The sequence below is a fragment of the Cervus elaphus genome, chromosome 19 (assembly GCF_910594005.1).
Source record: "Cervus elaphus chromosome 19, mCerEla1.1, whole genome shotgun sequence".
Classification (NCBI taxonomy): domain Eukaryota; kingdom Metazoa; phylum Chordata; class Mammalia; order Artiodactyla; family Cervidae; genus Cervus; species Cervus elaphus.
The window spans coordinates 91,045,585-91,065,359 of record NC_057833.1 but is presented as its reverse complement, the minus strand read 5'-3'; the positions used below and the strand labels follow the sequence as shown (position 1 = coordinate 91,065,359).

The 19,775-nt window shown below is 36.2% G+C and overlaps 2 protein-coding genes across 14 annotated transcripts in view; both read right to left on the bottom strand.

Annotated features, from left to right (window-relative positions):
• The window catches only part of TRPC1 (transient receptor potential cation channel subfamily C member 1), a 59,070-nt gene extending 46,800 nt beyond the window's left edge, over positions 1–12,270 (bottom strand). For 3 of the 7 annotated variants that reach the window (XM_043875485.1, XM_043875486.1, XM_043875487.1), the window contains exons 1-2: positions 11,653–12,270; positions 902–1,056 (exon numbers count right to left, since the gene is read on the bottom strand). In XM_043875485.1, the coding sequence (XP_043731420.1) occupies positions 902–1,056; positions 11,653–11,827 (330 nt within the window). In that variant the 5' untranslated portion in view covers positions 11,828–12,270. The remainder of the gene's footprint in view (positions 1–901; positions 1,057–11,652) is intronic. The other 4 variants (XM_043875488.1, XM_043875489.1, XM_043875490.1 and 1 more) reach the window with 3 other exon arrangements.
• Positions 12,271–14,962: 2,692 nt separating this feature from the next.
• Positions 14,963–19,775, bottom strand: part of PLS1 (plastin 1) — a 118,873-nt gene continuing 114,060 nt past the window's right edge. For all 7 annotated transcript variants that reach the window (XM_043875491.1, XM_043875492.1, XM_043875495.1 and 4 more), the window contains exons 15-16: positions 17,380–17,504; positions 14,963–17,145 (exon numbers count right to left, since the gene is read on the bottom strand). In XM_043875491.1, the coding sequence (XP_043731426.1) occupies positions 17,010–17,145; positions 17,380–17,504 (261 nt within the window). In that variant the 3' untranslated portion in view covers positions 14,963–17,009. The remainder of the gene's footprint in view (positions 17,146–17,379; positions 17,505–19,775) is intronic.

The following is a 19,775-nucleotide window of genomic DNA, read 5'->3' as shown; positions in this document are numbered from 1 at the left end:
AGAGATGATACCAGATGTTGTAATACATATATATATAATATTTATAATAGAAATGTATATAGGACTAACCTATTTATTTTTTAAAAATCTATGAGTATTTCCTGATATCACTCTTTAAAAAGGCTCATTAATTTAAAGCTACCACACAGCAAATGCTCAAACTATCTGAAAGGAAAAAAAAGCCAGAATTCAAATGCAAAGTCCCATGAGAAGCAAAACAAAAACGAAGGAAAATAACATTAAATTTCCTTCACATCTCTGAACTAAATTCTTTCAAGATACACATGCCTACTTTTTTGCCTGAACTGATATGAAGACAAGCAAGAAAGCTCAATATTTCCCAATTTAAAAAATTTCATTCACATTTAGTTATAAGTAAACACTAAATTTCAGACAAAAAGAAAAATTTAATTAAACTTAGGAGAAAATCAAAGTCAAATTGAAAATTGCTTTGTATGTGAGAAGTACTTTGTTCTTATGCTTGTAAGTTATACGGGCCACAGAAATACCTGTTCCCCTGACACTTCCAGAACACTTGTACTATTTTTAGATATATAAGATAGATAGTAACAATATAAGTAATAAAAACAAAGTCATCTTTAATAAGTCATAATAATTTACCTCTGTTGGATGTTTTAGAACATATAAGATGAGGAGGAGTGAAAATTGGGGAAAAAAATCAAGTCAAAATATTATATTTTTTTAAAAGGCTTTTTTTTGGTTTGTTTTTAAATTTTTAGTAGCTCAAAACAAAAGGTGAAAGAGAGAAGAAAAACAGAAAGGAAGAAGGAAAAAAAGGAAGGAAGGAAGGGAGGGAGGAAGAAAACTAGAGAGAAAGGACAGAACATGGCATATCTAACAGCACTTAAAAGCTACTGGATAAAATTATCTAGCCTTGTACCTGACAACCGTAGTCCAAAAGAAGCTGCAGTATATCCAAGTTTTCGTTTTCAATAGTTATGGTAACAGCATTTCTCCCAAGCACATCTACGCAATTTATGTTCAAGTCACCTGAACTGTTTTCCTCCAAAATCTTTTTAACCATATAATAGTCACCTAAATAACAATACACAAACATAATTTAATATCCATAACACATTAAATAAGAACAACTATAAAGAAAACTTAGCTTGATGATTTAAAAGATTAAAACACCTAAACTCATTTTCGTATATGGAACTGTGCAAAGAAAATGTGAACATTTCCTTGCTGAAAACTTATACCCTGATTTTAAAAAGATATGTACATCAGTAACAAATAGAAAAAATAGAAAAATTTTAAATGTACAGTTTAAAATATAAGTTGTTTAAAGTTCAAAACTGATTGATAAGGAGAAAAACTTTTAGAAGATATTTCAAGTAATAAAGAATGTCTAAAAGTACAGACTGAGTGCTAGAGAAATAAGATAGAAAGGATTTATGTTTTATATCTCAAATACATACACAAATTTAATTGTTAAATGGTTAAAAACAAGATCTAGTAATAAATGGAGGCTGTTATGAAGAGGTTTTTACAGGGGAAAATACACTTTGGAAAAGCAGTGTGAATGTATATATGCTCGTGGGTATGCACAGTAAGAGGGAAAGATGCCCAAAATTCCTAGTCTCCTCCCCATTCTACCAACACACACACACACACATCTCATTAATGAAGCTGTTTAGATTAAATGATGGGATATTCAGCTCACAGAACTCTAAAGCAGGACTATGATTAACGCTGGTAGAGGCCAATGTCAGACTATTTCAAAATGAAATCTGACCTGTCAGGATTATGCAGATTAGCTTCTGCCTCACTCTGCCCCACATCAAAACAGCTAATGAATGGGGGAAAATGAGAATAATTATGGAGTAATCATTTTCACAGAGGGCCCACTATACTTGTCTGCTAACCAGCTGGTGCAGTAAGTAAAAGGGGAAAAAATCAAAAGAGAAATGCTAATTAAATGGAGGAAAAAAGCTAAGTGGGTTTTCCTTTATTTCATCTTGCTTTTTAAACATAAGATGAATAAACCATTTAAAGTGACTTGCAAATATAGCTGTTCCTTGGCAGTCTATGAATAAGAAACAGGAAGAGAACAATCAGAGTGGAAACCAGAAGGAAAAAGAAATGAATGATTTCATGATACAGAAAGAGAAATTCTAAAACTGGACTGAGTGAATAACAAAGAAAGGTAACAGATTTTTTGTTGCTGTTGTTAACATTTCAAATTACACTATTATTTTTAATCAGTGACTTTTAAGTCCTCATTTTTGGAAGGTGCTGAATGGTAGTTTTCTTGATGGTGTATTCCTTATTTCCCTCAAGAAAACTGGTCAGAAAAAGAAATTATCTCCTCAAAGCACTATTAATTTATATTTAAATACTAATGCTCCATGGCAAAAACTTAGCAAACACTTCACAAAGTGAAGTTCTGAATCACAAGTTGAACCAACAGTGAACATGCAGATAGATCAGTGAAAATTTATCACTAATCCTAGAAAATAACTTTAAAACCTGAATTTATTTCAGTGTCTTAGTTGTAGGAGAATACTACCCATAAAAACTCTGGCTCTATTTTCTTTGATTTCATGATGCGCCTAGGTGAGGAACAGTTTTTTCCTTTATCCTTGGGACTCACTTCTTAATCTGACTCTGCCCTTCATTAATATGCAATATTTTCAGCCGTTTTCTCTTGAAATATTGCTTCATGTCCATATTACTTTTTCTCCTATTGGAACTTCTTTAGGTATTATGTTAGATCATCCCATTCCAAATTCTATGTCTCTAAAGGTATATTTTTCTTCTTTCTTCCTCTCTTTTCTGCTTCAGGATAAATTCTTCACATTTCTCTTAAGTCATTTATTCCTCCTTTAACTGTTTCTGCTGATTACTCCATTTTTTTTTGATGACTATATTTTTTATTTCTCTAAGCTTTATTGGATTCCTTTCCAAATCTTTTGATCTACTTTCTTATGTTTTCATTTCATTATTTTAAGCTTGTTGTCATTTAAACACTTATCTTATGGTCTCCATATGACAACTGGGCTTCCCTGGTGGCTCAGTGATAAAGAAATCCCTTGCCAATACAGGAGACATGGGTTCGATCCCTGGGTCGGGAAGATCCCCTGGAGAAGGAAATGGCAACCTATTCCAGTATTCTTGCCTGGAAAATCTGATGGACAGAGGAGCCTGGCAGGCTACAGTCCAAGGGTTGCAAAAGAGTCACATGACTTAGTGTCTAAATAACAACAAAACACAATAATTATCTGAGGGTCTTATGGATTTAACCCTATTCATTGCACCACTTGTGATAATGAAATTTTCAATTGGGTATTGCAAACTCAACTTCATGCAGTTTAACTCTGGGAAACTAGGCAGCCTAGTTTGGAAGCTTGCCCCACCAAGGATGTATGTGTTTGCTTCTTCCAAATAACTCAGAGGTTTTGCCACACTATGAATCTTTTTTTATATTAATTTCTCAGTTTAGGTTTTCCCAGAACAAGAAGTTAATATTAAATTAAATTCCAAGCCAACAAGAGGCAGAACATAGTTACAAATTCTTAGGGAAACCTTATTTAAAAGCTTCTTTGTAGTCTCCCTTTGCTGATGGATGGGTCCTTTTCCTCATCTACCCCTTTGCTGGAAGTATACAGTCCTTTAAGGATCCTGGTTTCATGCTTGCATGCTGTTCCAACTCTCCACTTTGTACAAACTCAAAGCTCTGTAACTTATTTCCACGTGGGCATTAAAATTCTAATCCCAACAATGCCCAGACCATTAACTCTTGCTCCCACCCATAGAGCAGTCAAATGTCAGCTTACACACTCCTCTGTTTTTCAGTCTTTTCTTTATGTTTGAATTTTTTGTTTTCCTTACTCTCTTGAAAGCTCAGTTGTTCATTTAAATGGATGTTTGCTATATTTTATCTAAAATTTCTAGGTGATTTGAAACAGAAGGGTCTTCATATTATTTAGTCAGCCATACTATTAGAGACAGAAAGGTATAAAGAACTATATAAATATAATTCTTACATAATTTTATAAATTTCATGTATAATAAATGGTCAAAAACAACTGCTACACATTTAAAAGTTTGAATTACTGTTTAAAAAGTAATTTGTATTGCAAATTCAGATTCTAAAGATTTATGGTTTCAAAGACTATTTCCACTACAGTCAGGGGCTATACAAGGAAAATATAAATAAAATTTATAATAAAAACTTTATTAAAATTTCCACCCTGCCACAGCTGACAAACTCATGCAAAAGAACAACCACAAACTATAGCCACAGAACCAACAGGAGACCTAGAGTGGTTCCTAAGCATTCTACCTAAGTTTAAATTTTCAAGCCATTTAAAACAATGTACTGTATTCAGAAAGCCCAGAAGAGTCTTAATATTTATAAGGAGTGTATATGTAAGAAGAGATTAATAAATTTAAAATACATAGCAAGAAGCTAGTTATAGAGAAGGATTACAAGTCTTATGGGTCAGGCAAACATAGCAATGTTTTTCATTTTACACTGAAGTTGCTTTTGAAAGTTACATACATCTTTTCAAATACCACATACAGAAGGAAATGCAACATGATCCATTTACTTTTTTGGCTAGATGGTTGTCTTTATTCAGTGACGGAAAAAGAAACTTTCAATCAATTCCACCAGTAAACAAACTCAATGGCAAAACTTCTCAGTACCTTCTCCAAAATGTCTCCCATACTAATCTACTTGTATCCATGTACATACACTACTAACCTCAGTCCAAGACACCATCATCTCTCTCCTGGACTGATATGGCTGCCTAAACTCTACCACAGGGGTCAACAAACTTTTTCTCTAAAGGGCCATATAGTAAATATTTAGGCTTTGTGGGCCATACTATCCTCATTGTAAGTACTCAACTCTGCTCTTGTTGCACAAAAGTGGCCATAGACCATATGTACACAGTGAGTTTCAATGTGTTCTAATAAAACTTCATTTATGGACACTCAAGTTTAAATTCCATATAACCTTCACATTATGAAATATTATTATTCTTTTGATTTATTCCTGACCATTTGAAATGTATGTAAAAACCATTCTTTGCTCACAGGCTTTACAGAGACAGGTGGCGGATGGATTTGGCCTGTGGGCCCACCTCTACCCTGGCATCAGCCCTTTAATCCACTCTCCACCCAGCAGCCAGAGTGATCATATGAAAATCAGGTTTTAATCCTCAAGACTTTTAATCACACTTTAGTAAATTCTATAATCTTCACTGTGGCTTACTAAGCCCTATGGGACCTAGGGCTTGCTACCATTCTGAATTTACCTAGGAGCCACTCTCCCCCTCACCCAGCATGATCTTTCTATACCAGAGTTTTCCAAACCGCAGTTTGCAAACAATTTGCAGTCACGAAATCAATGCAGCAAGTCCTAACCAACAATTTTAAAAAATGAAATCATATATAAAAATACCAGGGTAATTCCACAGATCCTTAGCAACAAATTTTCTCTGACCAACCTGATATATTAACCCTGGCCAACTTGAGGACTTCCCTGGTGGCTCAGATGGTAAAGCGTTTGCCTACAATGTGGGAGACCTGGGTTTGATCCCTAGGTTGGGAAGATCTCCTGGAGGAGGAAATGGCAATCCACTCCAGTACTCTTGCCTGGAAAATCCTATGGACAGAGAAGCCTGGTAGGCTACATACAGTCCATGGGGTCACAAAGAGTCGGACACAACTGAGTGACTTCACTTTCACTTTCAACTTGAGAAAGTGGAGAAATTTTATGGTATTAATGAATAACTGGTGGCATCTCATTTTATTTTCTGGCATATGATGGTAAATTTCAACATCACTGAAATGGGAGCACTCATGTTGGTCAGTTTAATTTTATGGTAACCAAATTTTCAGTTAGTTATGAAGTATGGGATGATATATCTGTCAAAAAAATCTGTTTTTCAAACCAAGTTTCTATAACTTTTTGACTATGGCACATTCAACATTCTAGTTGAACTATTACTAACGATGCTTAAAACAAATTTTATTTATTAAGAGGAAAAAGAATAATGAGATAAAAAATACAGTGCCATGATCAAATCTAATTGTTGGCTCTAGAAATATAAGTAGTAACAATACTGATTAAAATGTTAACTCCACAGCAAACTTCAAATTAGTTTGAACCAAATTCTTAAAAAAAAAAAAAAAAAAAACTACATGTAAGACTTTTAGAGTGAAAATGATTTAAAAATGTAGCTTTACCAAACTTGCAAAAGCCAATATTTATCATAGACCCCTAATGTATTTCCATTCACATTGCTGTGAATGAAATCTTCAAAATTAGGTACAGAAGCATGGTATACTGAACTGTCCATAGTACTCTGAATATTTTTGTAAAAAGACAATTATTACTGTAATTTCTTAGTCATTTATATCCGTTAATGAAGACAATTAATGATAATGAATATCACCTGACAAAAGAGCAAAGCTGAAATGCTTCAGGAAAATATTATATTAATAGTGTAGAAGGTAATGGTTATTTTTTTTTAGAGTAAATTAGTTTATAAATTGAAAACTGCTAATATATTCTTGAATCTATTAGAAGCAATGTTTACTTTGTAATTACAGTCTGGAATATGATTTGAGATGCAATTCACAGTGATGTTACAAGTACTATAAAACTTTAGTTAATATCAGGTATGCAGTATTACAGTTTCATAAATGATTTACTGTGTTGCTTAAATTTAATCTCACATACATTTAAATTATACATATTTATAGAACTGAAAAAGTACACTAATGATCAATATAAATGAAGCTACAAAAATATAAAAGGATTAGTAATGAAGCAAATATGACCAAAAAACAAACATGAGTTTGTTTTTCTTTAACAGAAGCTATTAATAACAGTGCTGATCACCATTTTATAGGTCACAAAGTTAGGGCATCCAAAGAAATTCCACTGAATTTCACAACTATAGGACATGGTATTGGATAATACCACATATTAGTCCTGATAATTTATGTCTTTAAAAGTCACTACTTAATCACCTCTTAGTGACAGCTTTTGAACTCACTGCATATTAAATTACTAATCCTAGAATTTAAACTTCTTAGTATCATTATATCTGGTGAAGTCAGTTATAAGGAAGATATTTACAATACTGGAAGCAGGGAAGAAGAGGAATTATTTCTAGGTTGCAACAATATCCATGCAACAAAACCTAATCTTTTAGTATCCTCCCCAAAGTTTATAATATACTAGGTAAAGGGGTTTGGCTTGGGTTACATTTAACTTCACAGATAAAAGATTGACTGTATACTAAGAATATCCCATCTTCCAAATCACAAATAGGCCATATAGTTAAATTGAGCATTTGTTTCTTCCCTTCAGACAGATTTATTAGGCCCAAACATACTTTTTTTTCCTTACTGCTCCTCACAAGAGAGCATCTTCATTACACAGGAAACTACTAAAAAGATAGGGATGTAGTGAGTTATTTCTTGATAAAGCACCTTTACAGTGCCTTAACAAAATTAGCTTGATAAATGTTATACATTCAGATGATGAACTGTAGAAAAGAGCAGCGAATTAAAAATGAAATAAAGAAACACTTGTGGAATCACTACAAAGAAATACCAGCAGTACAGAACTGAGAAGCAGCTAGCTGCTCAATGATTAGTCTGTTACATACTCTCCACAAGATCTTGGTGATTTAAGAGTCTTTTTTGTTAAAATAACTGGTGATTTGAAAAACTCTCTTGTCCAAATACTTACACTAATGATAATTTGTGAAATGTTTGTAGAATTGTGTCTATAGTACCCTCTTTACCTCTCCTTGCTGCAAAGTCTTCTCCCGTCACATCACATACCTCTTTGCATTAGGTGTCCCTTGTCAACATAAAACTTCTCGGCAGTTTTACCAATACTCCACACTTTTTCTTCCCACTGCCATCCTCTCCAACCCCAAACACTTCAAAGTCTCTTTTCAAACAGCTTCTTTAAAAGTCCCACTAAATACATTAAGTAAAAGTGCTATTAAAACAGCAGCTTGACATCACCTTTCCTGGAAATGTTACCCATTTTAAAAGCATGCTGAAACAAAGGCAAGCAAAATTTAAGTGGAATCCAGGCATCAAAGCATGCTCCATACAATGCAACAAATCATACCACAAAGGTGACACAAGACTCTAGACTATTAAGATTAAGCCCAAGAATAAGGGTGAAATTCGATTCTTTCCATCCCTCCCCTGACTCCTGAATGCTGAAATTCAAGGGCCTCCTGACATTAATTGCAAATCGAATTTCCAGAAAACGCTCTTCATGAAAAGCTGACAGGGACTGAATCAGACTGAGTCCTTTCATCATTTTCTTTTTCTGCACAAGAACTGATGACCGATCATCAGCAAATTAAAGGATTTATATTAAAGCTACCTACTCAAGTTACTTTCAAAGAGCATACGGAGCTTAGGTGCTCCCTAAATAAAGGTATTAATCTTTTCTCCAGCTCAAAGGCCTGAAGTAGACCACTGTCTCCCACAAATAAAAGTGGCTCATTACCACACTTAACTTTCAATGAGAAAGGAAAAAGACAATGGGTGGTAAGAATCACTGCTTAATACTTCATATAACAACACATGTATAGAGGCTCTTATTTCAATTAACTTTTACCTCTGAATTGCAGCATTCTATGTCTAAAAAGAACATGCGTACTCAGAATTTTACTAGGTGGTTGGGGCAGACTTAACTTTACAAAACGGGCACAGAAATCTTCTATTTACTTTTTCTTTTAAATTTTTCAGACAGAAAAGAACCAATGTTACCTTTAAGATGATTCTGACACACTTTCAAGATCACCAACAGTCATTATTAAGTGGCCACTACCTGGGTCAGCACTTGCCTAGGTCTATAGAACTAATTTACATAAAAGTCAGCAATACACACTATAAAATCAAACTATAAAATCATTTTTATTTCCTATTTTTTTCCTTTACTCCTTAAACTGTACACAATTTTCAAAGAGCCACCCATCTACTAACAAACACATACCACCGCATCTTCACAATTTCTGCTTTAGGAATTCTCAAGTGGAGTACATTATGAACATTTTACACATATAGAGAAAAACTGCTAAATGAAAGAGGATGAGAAACACAGATAATCTAGAGCAAATTTGCTCTCATCCTTTTTTACTTTTACTGGACAAGTATAATCCATGGAAATCTCAGTTAATAAGAGACATAGAGAGCAAGTGTAATTTCGAACCAGTAAGTTCCAAATATGGATGTGTCTTTTCTAACATAAATGATTTTCATTCATTCAACTACAACTAGATCAATAAAACTCAGTAGTTTAAAGAGTATAGACTCAAAATAGATCCTAGTTCTACTACTTCCTAGCTAATGTAACCTTGGGCAAAGTAATTATAAAGTTTTGCTAAGCCTCATTTTCCTCATTTGTAAAATGGGGGATAACAACGTATCTGGCTCATGGGGTTGTGAGGATTAAATGAAATCATCTATGAAAAGCATATGACTCCACCCAGAAAGCTGTCTCAGTAAATGTTTGCCATTTGGTTTGATGAAAGTACAAAGTAATAGTGGAAACTATAGCCACTTTAGGAAATTTTTCACTTTTAGATTTGGTTTGGGTAACACTGAAAAAGGTTTAACAATATTAGTGAATATAAACAAAAAAAACCCTGCTATCACTAAAATTTATTTTTTAGCATAAATGTATATCACAAGTACATGTAAGAAATAAGCCATTTTTCAATATCTAACCCAAGAATTCATTTCAACATACCTGAAACAAAAAATACCTACTTCATCTCACTTGTTAAAAAATTTTTTAATCTATATGGGAGAGAAAAAGCATATTTACTTTTCACCCTACCTCCAAAAGCCAAATCTCTCCAAGGATCTTACTGATGTTATAAAAAGGAAACTAACAAAGAATACCAAGGCTATTTCAACTGGCACGACTTGATAGGCTACAAAGCTATCATACATTAAAACTCCTTTGAGATATGTCATGCAATAATCCTAAATATACACACCATACAAGTATTTACTCAAGCTATGTTCCATTATGACATTCCTCTGTCCTCTGTTTGACAAGAATATTAAATTGCCTCTCTTAACATAATACTCTGTTTGCTTTAAAATAACCATTGCTCAGTAAGCTGGGTAGAAAGAAGTAGCAGCCACTTAGTAATTCTAGTATAACACAATCTGTTCTCCACCCCTCACTCCGAGTTTCCCCCCCGCTCAGAGAAATTTCAAAGGAAGAGAATTCAGACTATCCACTCCAGAAATACTAAAAACTTTACATAATCCACAGACAAGTGATATTTATGAGGTTATACGTTTCTTTACATTTTCAAGACTACTCCAAACTGTGTCCATGGTGGACTTCCACATATGCTTTCATCATATAATTTAATACTATTACATAAGATCATAAAAGTTACTCACAATGGACACAGGTAGACTTCGCTTATACTTAGTTTTCTAAAAGTTGTGTAAATAAAATCCTATCTCAAAAGCAGTAGCAGCAGTTAAGGAGGCTGTCATTTATTAAAAAAAAAAAAAGAGACAAAAAAATCCTCTGTAATTTTTTCACAGTGTAAGCTGCCCTTTGGGTTTATGTTTTGGAAGTTTGCATGATCCTAAACATTTTTCCTAAGTAAGCATGGCCATTGGAAGCCAAGCTGAATAAATTTCGAGAAGTTAGAACGCTTTTTTACATGCAGGAAATAAAAGCAGTCTTCGGGCAATCAATTTCCCATTCTTTTTATTATATTCATCAATAGATGAATGCTTAAGTGAAGAGACTTTATTATGGCCATAAAAGTGATCGATTTCCAAATTAAAAAAAAAAAAAAAACACATTAAATATATTCCACATTTTTGCCCTGTAATTATTTTGTTTGTCGTTGTTTAGTCGCGAAATCCTGTCCGATTCTTTTACAATCCCGAATTATTTTGTACTACCTGTATTTCCCGAAAAAGAATGAGGAGCAATAAACCTTTCTCGCCAATAAAAACGCATGAACAAAGCTGTTTCCGTAAATGTGGAGAAACTTTGGAACTTAGAATTTTCGGTAAAATCCTGTCTTTATGTCCACCTAGGATACTAATATGCCTAATCTCACCCAACAATCACAGAACACTGGGTGGCTGGAGTTAAATAATACAAGTAACGTTTAAAAAAAAAAAAAAGAAAAGAAAACAAAAAACAACTGAAAGCCCATAAGCAAGAGAAACCCCAAGCATGGGATTTTAGGACCGAAAAGTCCCAAACTAGACAAAACCTCTGGGCTTCCAGAAAGAACTGACACCCCAAAGGGGAGATCAGGAGACTCAGGTGGGCAGTAGCGGAGGTGAGGCTGAAACCCTAGCAGCGTCTCGGCTCCCACGACGCTACCTGAACTCCGGACCCTACGAAAGGAGACCGAGGGCAGAGGGGCGCGGGGCTCCGAGGGCGGCACCCACGGCTGCTCCCGCCCTTCAGCTCCGCACACACGAGGCAGAGGCGGTGCCCGGCGGCCCCAGTGATGCAGCGGGCGCGAGGGGAACAGACGCTCGGCGGGAGAGCAAGAAAGAATGCCCCAAGTTGAGGCCGGGAACAGGATGAGGAGTGTGGAGGGCAGGGGCATCCAAAAGCGGAGAAAGGGGCCTCGCTCTCACCCTTGTCGCACGCCAGCAAGAAAAGCTTCTCATTCAGGGTGTTCTCCTCCTTCACCTCCCGCACATCCTTCAGCGCCATCACCTCGTTTGGCGACGAAGAGGAGGATGGGGAAGAAGGCAGGGAGGAGGAGGAGGCGCCCGAGAGGTCCGTGCTCGGGTACAGGGCCGCCATCATCGCGGCCCATGAAGGGGGCAGGCCAGGGGACGGGGGCGGGGCCCCCGCCAGCCCCGACCCCGAGCCCAGCCCCGCCCCCCGGCTGGAAAAGGGATGAGTCGTTCCCACGGCCGCCTCGGCTCGAGGCCCGTTGGCCCCGAAGGGCGTCGCCTCCCCACGGAGCCAGCACTCGCCTTCCACTGACAGCCCCAGACTGGTGGCAGCGCATGCGCGGCCCCGGGGCCAGCGCCCCCTCCCCAGCCGCCGGCGCCCAGGCCGAGCGGGTCCGCGCCCGTCCGGGGACGACAGGGTGGCGCGCGCCAGGGCGGCAGCCGAGCGCGGGGCCGTGCCAGGAGCCGCAAGGGCCGCGCGGAGGGCGGCCCGGCCAGAGAGGACGACGAAAACCGGTGGGAGAGAAGCTCCAAGAGGAGATTCTACACGCGCCGGGCTCCAGGGCCCTGGGAATCACCGGCCGAGCAGTGCAAAGGGAGATGTTCGCGGCTCTCCTCACGTCATCTTCCGCTCAGCGCTAGCGACGACGACTGAGTGGGCTCGGCGGTGGGTGGGGCCTGCGACGGAGGCGGGGTCTGCGAACGCCCCGCCCTCTACCCCTTGCGCTGCCCGCTGGAAAGCATCCTTGCAGCCCAGGAAAAGGAGACCGGTTGGGTGCACCCTCTCGACACCCGGGCTGCAAGTTTGAGGTAATTTCCCTCGCGGTCTCTGGGTGCATACATGTAAACATGTGGCGGGGTGGTTTGTTGAGCCTCTGACGACTTAACGCTGAGTCGAAACCCCCAGTGTAATTGTCGAATATATTGCATATTCCTTTGTCCTCTGGCTAAAGCAAAAAGGACAGGACCCTTGCCACGTCACTACACCTGTTTGTGTGCAAGTATACTGGGCTAGCTACCCTCGTTTCTAAAACTGTACTTTTTTAAAAACTAGTTTGTGATATAAAATTTGCATAACATTTCTGGTGTCATACATTTATTTGCCTGTAACCATTGGATAAGCACATCATTAGGATCTATCTACGTCACAGTCCTTCCAGTGGTTTCTTGTTCATCTTCACAGTTACTATTATAACTCAGATTTGAGAGGATGAGTGTTATGTAAGCAAAAGCTAACTGAATGCAGTAAGTGCTGCTTCCTTGAATATTTTTTTTTTAAAAATTAAGCTTGATTTAAAGCATATTTTTTCACCTTTAAGAACTGGGGGAGGGGGGCTGAAAATTGTATCCCGAATCGTTTTCATTGCTTTCCACAGCCAACTGTGCAAAAATCTAAATTGTGCCCTTAGTGCTTGGGTTTTTAAGGCAATATATAAATTTACTTGAGTATCTTATATTCGAGAGAAATACTTCCTGTTCTTTTCAGGTTGACTTGCTCCATCCCTGTCCTGCCAACACTAACTCCCAAATTTCCTAAATATATCTTCCTCGGTATGCAAAGTCCTGTTTCCATCATCTCTGAGATCTTTAGTAGACTAGACTGCCCATCTTTCCAAACATTTTCATCTGTTTACTTCAAAATAGTTATCTACTGAATCATGTTAGCTTTTCCTCTCTTATCCCTAGTAGATCATAAATCTGCCCTTCTCTAATGTTTAACACAGTTCTAAGTTTGTGTATCTGGTGGACTGTCAAAATTGCTCATAATAAATCTGGCCAGTGAACACAGTGGTACATATTTGTTTACATGTGTGTGTGCTTACACACTCTTTGTAGTTCAGTAAAATATTTTTTCTCGGTAGCCGAACAACTCTAACCCTGACCCATCCAAAAGTTCCAGAGTGTTTAACAGTAAAAATTCAGGTGGCTCAGAACTATAATCAGTAGTTTTTTCAAGCTTCTGGGTTTAGATGATTTCTTATCCATAGGATTCCCTCAGGGGCTGGACTGATTTCTTAGATTCAGGGGAATTCCAATGTACTTTAGGAGCTGTCTTAGGAAACATTCTTAACAATTAGAGGGTTTTTCCTCCTTCAAAGTAAGCTAGTGTTGCACCTGTATTTTCAGATGTCTTTTTTTGACTCATCCCAGATGCAAAAGATTCCCTTGTTTCTCGTGTTCATATTTATCCAGCATAAATTGGGGTATTTTAGGATCCTCTATATATTTTTCATCTTTGATATGAAATCAGTGATAGAATTATAATGAACAATGACATGCAAGATTCAAAAGCAGCACATTACTTAAAGTAACTCGGAACCTCAGGTACCAAAGAGAAGAGCCATTACAACTCCCGTTGGAGAGAAAATCCAGGTTCAGATCTAGTTCTATAAGTAACAGGCCCTATCTTCATCTCCAAACTCTCTTCTTCTCCCTCACTATTCTTAGGCCACATTTACATATTTCTTTTCCTAAAATGCCTGCAAGACTCTTCCTGCCTCAGAGCCTTGCACTTGTTCCTTCTATTGAATAGTTATCATCTGACTTCTCCTCATTCATATCTCAGCCTGAATATCACAATGCTAGAGGCAACTTTCCTGACCTACCAAACTAAAATCATCTTTACCCCAGTTCCGAAGTCTGTATCACATTACCCTGTTTTATTTCTCTTACTGCATTTATCACCATCTGCAACTCTTATTGTTTACCATCTTTCTCCACTAGGAAATAAGATTCATGAGGCCAGGAAACTTTTGTCTATATTTTTCTCAGTTGAATCTCAAGTGTCTAGCATTATACCTGGATCATAATAGATGAATTTATTTTAATGAGTTAATTAACTCGTTATTTCATTACAAACTAAATTTGTAGTAATCATGCAGTTGATCTTTCCAAAAATTCTTCCTACTAAAGAATCATAGAACCACCTTTGCTCCTCCCAAAATAATAAATTTTGTTTGTTTTACTCAAGCATAGGGATTGTTCTTTTTTTTTTTTTAATTTAAAGGGATCATACCCCAAGATCAAGTGGGATATATCCCAGGGATGCAAGGATTCTTCAGTATATGCAAATCAATCAATGTGATGCACCGTATCAACAAACTGAAAGATAAAAACCATATGATCATCTCAGTAGATGCAGAAAAAGCTTCTGGCAAAATTCAATACCCATTTATGACAAAATCTTTTCTGGAAAATAAGTCTGTGAGATTAATTTTCAAAGTTATGTATTTTTCTTTAAATGAAATAAATACTGACACATTTGTACACACACAGAATTTTATTAAACTTTTTGTGAGAAAAAGAACACTCTAAAGTGCCAAATTTCGTGTAAATTAGAGAACTTAGCAAATATGGTGGGAAAAAAAATCAAAAGGGGAAAAATGATTTAAATAACCTCACAAAAGAGCAAGAACACATCTTCATATAAGACAATCATCATCAAACTATAAAATTAGGAAAGGAAATCTTTTTTCTTTTATAGGAGAATATATTTCAAAGTCCCACCTGTTGATGATTTCATAAAAAAATTGCTATTCTAAACACATGAGTAGCCTCACTCTTGCCAATGTCTTACCAACATGTATGTTTTAATACATGGTAGATGGGGGATTTAGACTACTCATTGACAGTGAGATAGAATGACAGCATTTTTTGTAGTACTGCTCACTGGCGCAAATGGTGGAAGATGAAGGAACTAGACTTCTGGATTCAGTTGTTAGGAGCAGAATCGGTTGTTGCCAAAAATTCAGACAAAAATACATCTGAAGCATCGCTACTCCCAAGTGACATAAGTATTTATCAAACACTGCCAATTTGAAGGAAACTGGGAAAATGTGAAAATATGCTGATTATTAGCTCTGTGTTACTTTCTTTTAAAGATATTTAATGGGCATATTCTAAATTATTTAGGGCTAGAATATCAAAAATTAGCATGTGTAACATGAAGCTAACAATACAGCATCAACATGTCTTGAGAGCTGTTGCCATAGTGTTTGGCTACAAATATTTGAAAGAAGTCAGTTGAAAAGTAAGTATATGCATATCCAAAATGAATATTTCTAAAAGAAATCTTCATGAACCCGATAGCTACAAACTGAAAAGTGTTACACAGCTAGTGGGGCACAATACTTATTTCATGGTTGGCTAACTGACCAATACAGTCCTCCTTCAGTAAACAGAGGATTGGTTCCAGGAACCAACCCCCGCCTCGCCACCCGCCACAAGGATACCAAAATCCACAGGTGCTCAGATCCTTAATATGAAACAGTATTTGTATATAACCTACACATATTCTCCCATGTACTTTAAATCATCTCTAGATTACTTATACCTGATATACAATGTAAATACTGTGTAAATAGTTGTAAATACAATGTAAATGAGATGGAAATTATCGCTGGCACTTGGCAAATTTAAGTTTTGCTTTTCCCAACTTCCTGGAATTCTTTTTTTTTCAAATATCTTTGATCTGCCGTCATGGGAATCTATGGTTGTGGGACCATCTGATATGCATGCATCGGATATGGAGGGCTATCTGTATACATACTATTTAAGAAAACCTGGGTAATTCAGGTGCAAAATATATATACGTACACACACATATTTCTCTAATAACATCTTATCTTTCTCTCTATATATATGTATCTGCATGTCATGCAGTATATATAAAGTATCATGTAGTTAAAATTAAGTGTTAAGTAAAAAGCTCCTGCTATTAATACTTATATGAGAGAATGAACTTTGAAGTTTATTCATGAGTTAGTCCTTACATAAAAAAAGTTTAGTGTTAACAATACTTGTCACTTAAAAATTTTAGACAGTATAGAAATTTACAGAAAAGCTTAAGTTTTGGACCACTTTACATAGTTGGAAGGAAAAAATAACAGGATTAAACTGGATTTTGACTCTGAATACATTTATGATCAAAATCAACACACACACAAAATCAAAACATATTTCACATCAGGACCTGCAGAAAAATTTTTGTATTGATCATTTTTGAACCATGAAAAAGAATGATTTAGTCTTGTTTTAAGGAGACTTCAAGGAAATGAAAATAATCATAAAGTATCATCTTGAAAATAAACATATTCTATTATCAGTATCAACTGGTAAATTTAATTGTGTTATCCAAAAAGACCAACAAATCCTAACTAGTATGAACAGGCTATTAAAATCATTAATGATTTCTACAACTATTTTGAGCATACAAATAATCTCTGGTTTTATACCCACTACATTTCAGAATTCTGTAAACTGTGAGACATTCAATGTGTTTAATGTGGCAGAAAATCATATTAAATGCTTTATTATTTTATTTTGTTCAGTCCTTTTCCCATTAAGCATGCAAACACTGTCATAACCATCTTTGGTTTCACTTCCACAAGGTCATCAGGTAAGGCATATATCCGGGCACCAATCTTTCGAGCAACAGAAATGGCGTATCTTGAAAAGACAAGAAAAATATCTTGGTATTTGTTTTCACTTAATATATGTTAACAAAAGAATGAAATATTTTGACACAATTAACTTTACAAGAAAGTTAAGTTTCTGAGTCTTTAAATCATATTCCCCATATAAGTTGTATTTAAAAACATCAATTTTTAGGACATAATACTTCACATGTAAGGACTAAAAATGAAAGAGCCACTATGTTCTAATATAAACCATAAGGCTTACTTAGCATTGTTCAGCTTGTCCTCATCAGAAAGGTCTTCTCTCTTAATCATTTCTTGACGAACTGCATTTGGTGCAATGGCATCTATTAAATCTAAGACAGGTAAGCTAGTGCTAATGGATTTGTCCTAGAAAATAAAGATGAACATTCATAAACATCTTTGGTGCATGTTAGACTGGAAGGTCATAACCATATAAGTAAAAGCAATTCAAAAATTTTCATTATACTTAACATTCAGCTATTCTGCAATGAACAAACATCACAAACCATTTAAAATATGCTTTTCCTTTTATCCTTGCAGAGCTTACAGCATAGAGAATGGTCACCGTACCTGTAATAAGGTTTGGGGATATGACAGTTCCTGAAATATGCTAACTACAGTATCCATTCTATAAAAAACAAACAACTTTCGAAAGGGAATAGATGAAATTTAAATGAACAGTTTTGCAAATTCTAGTAGTATTTATCTTAGACCATGGATTCCTAAGGCTTCACTTAATATTTTTCAGAAAGAAAAATTAAAATAATAATGAAAAGGAACCAGTATTTACAAAGGCATTATTCTTGTTGCTTTACATGTTTTTGTTTAATCCTAACAGTCTGGTAATAAATTAGAATCTCTCTTTTAAAGATGAAGAACACGAAAGTCAGAGAGCTCAAAAGACCTATTCTACAACCAGTCCATACATAACCAGTATTTGAACATACAACTGTCCAACTCTAATGCCCCAAATTCTTCACCTTTGATGTTACCTCCAAAGCAACTAAAAATGGACAACGAAATTCTAATGGATAGAACTTTGCTATTGAAGTCAGAAATCATGGTCTGAATTGATTTTACCATTTACCAGTACTTGAACAAATTATTTGTTCTGTTTCTCAGCATGAATAGTGTGGCACCTGTTGCTTGCACCAGAGTCCACTCATTCCTCACTACTTTCTCCAGCCTGACAGAACCCACATTTTCACTCTGAATGCATACTTCCGACACATGGATGTGTGCTTCAAGGAAAACTAACCCTACCACAGCTCCAAGGCTGACCCTGAATTAGTGTAGACCATTTATTCTGTGGGTGAGGTGATAAACTTATTCTTTTTATGTATAGAGCATACTGTAAATAACAGATACACTAATATCTATGGCATTAAAATTTTGGTGGGGGCGGAAATTTAGGAAGAAAATGTTTAAAAGACTCATTAGGCAGACAAGAATGAAAAAGGTTGGAAAAAATAGTCTAAAAGGGTCAAAGAGAGGAATCCCATCTGATTGCTATAGTGATTTATCTGGGCCTAATTTTTATATTCAAGAAGAGCTATGGAAAGCTAGCAGCACCCCTTCCTGAATGTAAATAAGAGGATGAAATGTTTGTCACAACCAGCAACTATCCAAAGATAAGAGGAAGACCAGCTTTAGAAGGAAGCTGACCCTTTGGATGGCAAAGCAGAGATGATAAAGACCTGAAAGACATTCTTCAATTACTGGCTCAGCCAATCCTGATGTCTGCCCTACTTCTGGATCTCAGCTATTTTTCTGTACCTTTCCTTTTGGTTTAACTCACCTTAAGTTGAGTATCTCTTACTTGAAGCCAAAAGCACTCTTTTCCTAATCACTACAATGGAAATGTCACAGGATTCTTGGGAACATTAAATGAGAACATCTAGTATAGTTCCTGGCCAAATGTGGTTTTTAATAACTGTTTGATAAAACAATATGAAGCTATGTGAAGAATACAGAGTTCTTTTTGAGGGCTTGGATCTATGAACTGCTACATTTATATTCTTCATTTTCTAGAATGTTCATATGGGGTTTTTGGAGTGAAGAAGAAATAGCAAGATATTGGGGTCATTTATGATGCTGGTAATCCAGAGTCTGTTTAAGGGGCATCTTTTCTATTTCCGAAAAAATCTCACACGTTTCCTTAATGTACAGTCTGCAGACCACCTACATGAAAGTCACCTAAGATGCTTACTAAAAGTACAAATTAATCCCTGCACTTAGAGTAATGAGAGGTTACTTGTGGATGGGGCTAGGAATCTACATTTTTAATAAGCTCTCTGCTGCTGCTAAGTCACTTCAGTCGTGTCTGACTCTGTGCGACCCCATAGATGGCAGCCCACCAGGCTCCCCTGTCCCTGGGATTCTCCAGGCAAGAACACTGGAGTGGGTTAATAAGCTTTCTAGAAGAATCTAATTACATATTACATTTTCTAAAAGCTTAACATGCATGTCATTCTATAATAAACTAAAATTTTCTATGTGCTTATTTTCGTATAATGTTTCTATGGTGGTTCAAAAGAAGACATGTGGCTTAATTTTGTTGTATTTTGATTTTATTTACATACTTATGAGAGTTTTTTAAGTTTGGGGAAAACTGTTCTTTTTTTCAGCTTTATTGAG